Source organism: Amblyomma americanum, chromosome 5 (genome assembly GCF_052857255.1).
Source record: "Amblyomma americanum isolate KBUSLIRL-KWMA chromosome 5, ASM5285725v1, whole genome shotgun sequence".
NCBI classification, from domain to species: Eukaryota; Metazoa; Arthropoda; class Arachnida; order Ixodida; family Ixodidae; genus Amblyomma; species Amblyomma americanum.
The window spans coordinates 31,697,679-31,703,594 of record NC_135501.1 but is presented as its reverse complement, the minus strand read 5'-3'; the positions used below and the strand labels follow the sequence as shown (position 1 = coordinate 31,703,594).

The 5,916-nt window shown below is 44.0% G+C and overlaps 1 protein-coding gene across 1 annotated transcript; it reads left to right on the top strand.

Annotated features, from left to right (window-relative positions):
* The first annotated feature begins 1,698 nt into the window (after nt 1–1,698).
* Nucleotides 1,699–5,546, top strand: LOC144132366 (thrombin inhibitor hemalin-like). The gene is made up of 3 exons (XM_077664718.1): nt 1,699–1,854; nt 2,795–2,983; nt 5,136–5,546. The coding sequence occupies exons 1-3, from the start codon at nt 1,812–1,814 to the stop codon at nt 5,345–5,347; spliced, it is 444 nt and encodes a 147-aa protein (XP_077520844.1). The 5' UTR covers nt 1,699–1,811; the 3' UTR covers nt 5,348–5,546.
* Nucleotides 5,547–5,916: the final 370 nt, after the last annotated feature.

Genomic DNA, 5,916 nt, shown 5'->3' with positions numbered 1-5,916 from the left:
TCACGATCATGTTGATGACGGCGCGAAGACGGGACGACCGCTCTTGTGTTGTTTGTCTGTCGTCCTGTCTTAGCGCTCTTACCAACATCATTCAGTAAGTTTCGCTTCCAGTTTTTTGCGGGAAACAGACCATTACCTAAATCGATTTAAACGTATGAGTGAGAGCAGGCACTAGTTGTTGAAGGACAAACTTTATCTGGCGGATAAGGAGATCAGCAATCTCGCGCACTTTGTAGCCCTTCATAGATATAAACAAAATTGAACTTCATCTAGAGTAGCCCGATTTATTAGAAAGCCTTGGGGGCACTCGGTATGCCCAAATAGCATGTTGCTAAACCGTAAAGGTTGCTTTTCACTAAGTTTGTAAAGTATTCGTCAAACTTATTCGCCTAGTCTCTTCCTTTAAAACTTTGACAATTTATAGAAGTATTTAAGTCTGTGGTCTATACTCTACTCAGTTCGCTCCAGAAAGCAGGTGCTTGTGTAAAAGCATGGTTAAAAATAGTTCAAGTATATTGGTGTATAGAGTTTCGAAGGGTCTTCGTTGCATATTTATGTATTTCCTATGCTTAAAAATAATTCGGGTCTTTTGTTCCAAGACTGAAGATGCGCACAGTGGTGAATAACACTGAACATCAATAGGTGCCATATTATGAGTGTTCGCGCAACACTTAATGTTTTCGCCTTTAAGATCTCAATAGCTTTTCCCTTCATTCCGTGAATGTATATCAAAATCATGCTTCTATTCACTTTTTGTGTTATAAAAACAAATTTATAATTCAGAGGGAGGCCCTAGAGCATAAAGCTGAAGGGTTTGGTTTGGTTTGGCTTGGTTTATGGGGGTTTAACGTCCCAAAGCGACTCAGGCTAGGAGAGACGCCGTAGTGAAGGGCTCCGAAAACTTCGACCACCTGAGGTTCTTTAACGTGCACTGACATCGCACAATACACGGGCCTCTAGAATTTCGCCTCCATCGAAATTCGACCGCCGTGACCAGGATCGAACCCGCGTCTTTCGGGCCAGCAGCCGAGCGCCGTAACCATTCAGCCACCGCGGCGGCGTTTTATCGTTTACTGCTTGTCGCAAAAAGCATGGAAATAAATAAAAAAATTGCGGCGATCTATCGCATTTTTTGCTAGCATTGAACTGAAGCAGTTATTGTTTTAGGACTAAAAGCGGTCAAAAAGCTGCTCAGACAAAGTAAAACTTCCTTCATTACGTTTCTCCACTCACAGTATCACTACTGAAGCCTGCCCTGGTAAGAATAATGAGGGCCTATGGGTATGCACAATGAAAAATGTAAAAACTCCGAATAGGCGAGAAAAAACGTGAACTTAAGCCGCTTTCAAATCGTTTGCCCGCTGACTAAATGTCGTTAGCCCATTCCATATCAAGAATTCTGAGTTCCCACTCTTAATTCACTTGGCATTACTTAGGAGAACTTATTAATAGTAGTTTGCTGTTCTATTTTGACAGTCAAAAGAAAGCATTTACTTTCTGTATCAGCAAAGCGAACTGCAGAAGAAACCACTGTGTTGAAATTTTTATTTTCTCGTAACAGGCTGCTGACACCATTTCATTCAACCTAGAAACACTTCATATATCAGATAAGGACTTAGGTTTCCATATCTCGACCTCGTTGTAGCCAATTACGGATCGACGGTGATTGGAACACATGCTTTATCTTGCACACATCCCTGCAAGAGATAGCGTTGGACCAGAACACTCTGCTGCCAATTGTTTTGCTGGCGTATAAAAATCGAGGTGTGCTAGGAAAGCTTCAGCCATCTCGCGGCATCATCAGCCTCAACATGAAGCTCTGTGTCATATTCCCTCTCATCTGCACTACATTTGGTGAGTTTAATGCCGAAGATAATTAGTAGCAGTACTGAAATGCTAGTGGCACTGCGGTAACTGAGGGGATAGTACGCCAGAGCGAAGATGGTATTAGCGTGGCATGGCTAGTAGATGCTAGGGTGAAAACTAAGAGCTTAAAAGAGCTGAATTCGGCCTATGCTTAATGTGCAACTAAAGTCCCCGAAGAATTCCAGTGTCTCTGTGTTGTTGAAATGTAGTAAATGCCTCATGCCTGAGTAAAAATACTGGTTGAAATGAAATGTGTACTCTGCATACCTTCATAACATAATAGCGTCGTTTTGACTCATAGCGAAAATGCTATTAAGGTATGCAAACTTGAGAGCGTTGAAAGCGTTGGTGGGAGACAGGTGGGTCTGTGTTCCGTAAAAAAGCCCATGCGATGCAGGTATAACTTATTTACCAGGCTCAATCTCATTACGCGGAGTGATCTATATATCACCGCACCATTCTGAAGAAGACAGCACACAACCGGAATTGTGTGTCCCTTACTCGTTTAATGAGTGCACAAAAACTTTTGTTGGTAACAACGTGCCTCATAATATGAACTGCACGAACTTAGAGAACTTGTACGGGAAACTTGCAATGACAGTGTTGAAAGGTCATGAGAAGGCATGAAAAGCGCAAGGGTTCACCATAGGTATTAAGTTTCTGGCAGGTAGGGGCGCAAGTTTGAGTAGGTTAAATAATTGCGCTATATTGAACATTTAAGAAAAGATTCTGAGTCGAAGCACCGGATTTCCAAAGCAGCTTCTATTCTCGCGTATCTGTCCATTAACGTCCTATTTCACAAGGTTTGCTCTTATATGTTGACCGCTACTGGCGCCAGACGAGAGAATCAGGATGTTAGTACTATTTAAAAACAGCAAATATGAACAGCTGGCAAAAGCCTCAGAAAAAAAACACTCTTTTGTTGCAGCGGCCACCTTCTACGAGGAGAAATGCACGAAGGACCCAGAAGTTGGTTTATGCAAAGCTTTACTGCCGAGGTGGTGGTTCAACGTGAGGACTCACCAGTGTGAGGAATTCTTCTACGGCGGCTGCGGTGGCAACGAGAACAGATACGAGACAAAGGAAGAATGCGAAAAGACTTGCGCTGATGAAAAGCGTAAGTGCATAGATTATACTCGCATACTTCCTTGCACAACGCTAATGCGCGAAATGTGAGAAAAGCACAGAACGTTCACAGAAGCTCCGCAGTTTAAACTGAAAATATCACAATTAGGAACGAGAAGCAAGCACAAATTTCGCCTATCTGCGTACTTTGCTGAGCATTGCTCTCTCGCTCATCTTGTTTTCTATGGCCAGCAGACTTCCTTTGGTTCGATTTCTAGTTTGAGTAGTCTTCAAGTAACAAAAACAACGTAATAAGCGCACGCTACTGTATCATAAGCATAATATGAGACTAGCGATTCAGACGAGCCATCGTGCCCATAATGTCCTTCTTCTGCCTTCATTTATATGGCCACATGCTTGACTGGGGCTTTTAGGTGAACAGCCTCGCCTGGTGTACGCTGCCCGACTGGTTTGCATGTCGCAGTGTCCAATGATAACAGATTAGTTTTATGTACACTTTATTTAATGAGTTCGCGTTTCAATGTGCGCGAGTAGTCAACACCTCCTGGCTATTGTCTTCAACTGTTTTCTATGAAACTGTTTTCTTCCGGAATTCCAGCAATCGAAAGGCCTGGAGGATTGACCGAGAGTCTTCTATATATATGGTAAAAGATGTCCACATCTGAGAACGGTGCAAATTTGCCGGCTCACCTCTGTGTATGAAGTCAATATGAAGGTTCTATGCAATGAACGCTGTGCGAGGTAACCAGAGCCTTGCAAATCTTTCGCAAGTACACACGTTACCTTGGGATAGTGATAAGCGCAATGGTACAGCACGAACCGTCGTTCTCGCTCCCAGTCAGTAGCTCACAGAAAAGCGGTACAAAAAGCGTTTGAAACATACTCTTGTGGATTCAAATATATAAAGAGAACCTACGCATTTGGTGGAATCCTCAGACTTTTCCTGTTATCCTGTAACGACGTCTGTAGAATTTTTCGGCAACTGCTTCTATTAAGGTGAATTTTTTACCATTTCACTCACTGTCTTCACATCCGACCCCCTTTCGCCGGGAGGTACCGTTGAAATAAGAAAGCAACGCGGCGAGAATCCACAGCACACGATAATGCGAAGGGCTGCTCGCTTCCGGTGCCGTGCAGTCTGACTGCTTGCAGCTGTCGTGTGGAGAATCTTCAGGTGCGGAGGCCAAGCAAAAGCTCGCGCTATCTTCGCCCTTTTTCCCAGCGATAAGCCCGCAAAATTTGTTGACGAATTCATCTTCATGAGGTCTCGCAAAATCAGCTTCAGTATGGTGGCGCCCTGTGTTGAAAAATACTGTGACAGTTGTATGATCCCCGGGCCGAGTAGTGGCGTTTTTCTCTTTTAAGATTTTGTTCGCCGGAGAGCTGGGACGAATGCACGAAAGGAAACTTAAATTGCGCTAAGTTTGGTGGGGTATACATGAGAAAGGGAGTTGGCGACTTCACTGCCTATTTTCTTAGAAACACACGCAACACCTTCCCTCACAAAAACAAACAAACCTGGTAGTGTCCCAAAAGGGTAGCACACAAGTGTGCCGAATAGTCTTCGATCTTTTCACTGATATTTCCTTTTTTAGTTTCAGATATTTTTATTTCGCTTTAGGTTAATGCTTTGAAAATTAAATCAATTTATGAGGCATACGAGTTGGCAAACCGGTCAATCTGCCGAATGTGTCGCAAGCATGTGCGTCTCTCGCAGCCGCAATGCAGCTCCAGAACAGTAAAGCGTGGATAATGTGAAAACCGTCATATTAACATAGATACATCATGTGGTGTAATAATTTCGCGCTCAGTACGGCGTTTTCGAGCGTACGTTTACATGCACTATATAGAAAGAGAAAGATTTGGTAACCACTACTAAACCTCTTAATCTTTGAAATGACAGAACTTAAAATAGGACAACCAGCAGTCGGTTTGGAGCTCTACAAAAAGAAAGGTGACCAGCAAACAGTAGGCACGCATCCGCAAAAAAAGGAGAAAGTGAAGGAAAGCATCACAGGTTGTCGAGGAGGCAATCGAGTTCACGCCGCCATGCAGCAACTTTGTTGCATTGCTTTGAGGCAAGGGAGAGGCCCTACGCTACAACATCCTCGCTGTAATAGCGCATAAATTTTTGCTCGTTTCTCAGTGGCATCTCTCACTCCTGGCTCTTATTTTATTTGCAGCCTCCGTAGAAGACGTGTGCCGTAGGCCCCCATACACTGGTTACTGCTTGGCCTTCTTACCGCGCTTCTACTACGACGCCACGACCAACTCCTGCAAGCCGTTCGTCTACGGTGGCTGCCACAGCAACGGAAACAACTTCGAGACTCGACGCGACTGCCTGGATTTCTGCGCCCCTCCACTCGCCACACAGCCCACGCCATCGACAGCGTAGGGTGCGGAGCACGCTGTGAAAGTGAAAGCAAAAGAAACGCAGAAATAAAATAACTAAAGTCGAACTTCACGAGTATAGAGGAAACTGATGAAGACGTCCGTGAAGTCGTAGGCGACATAATAATTTTCATCTTGAAAATGACTTTAGTTTACACATCTCAGTATAGGCAATAAAATGAAAATACAGGTCACTTAGAAAACTTGAATCATATTGCTGTTTATGGGAGTTTAACGTCCCAAAGCGACTCATGCTATGAGTGACGCCGTAGTGGAGGGCTCCGGAAATTTCGACCACCTGGGGTTCTTTAACGTGCACTGACATCGCACAGTACACGGGCCTCTAGAATTTCTCCAACGAAATTCGACCGCCGCGGCTGGGATTGAACCCGCGTATTTCGGGCAGGCAGGCGAGCGCCAAAACCCCCCAGCCACCACGGCGACTGAATCATATTGCCTACATTCAAAGCCAAATTAACGCGCACTAAAATTATAAAGTTCATTCATTACCATTCGCTAATATAAGCAGTTTAGTTCATCATATACACAGTTGTTAAAAGAATGTTACTATGA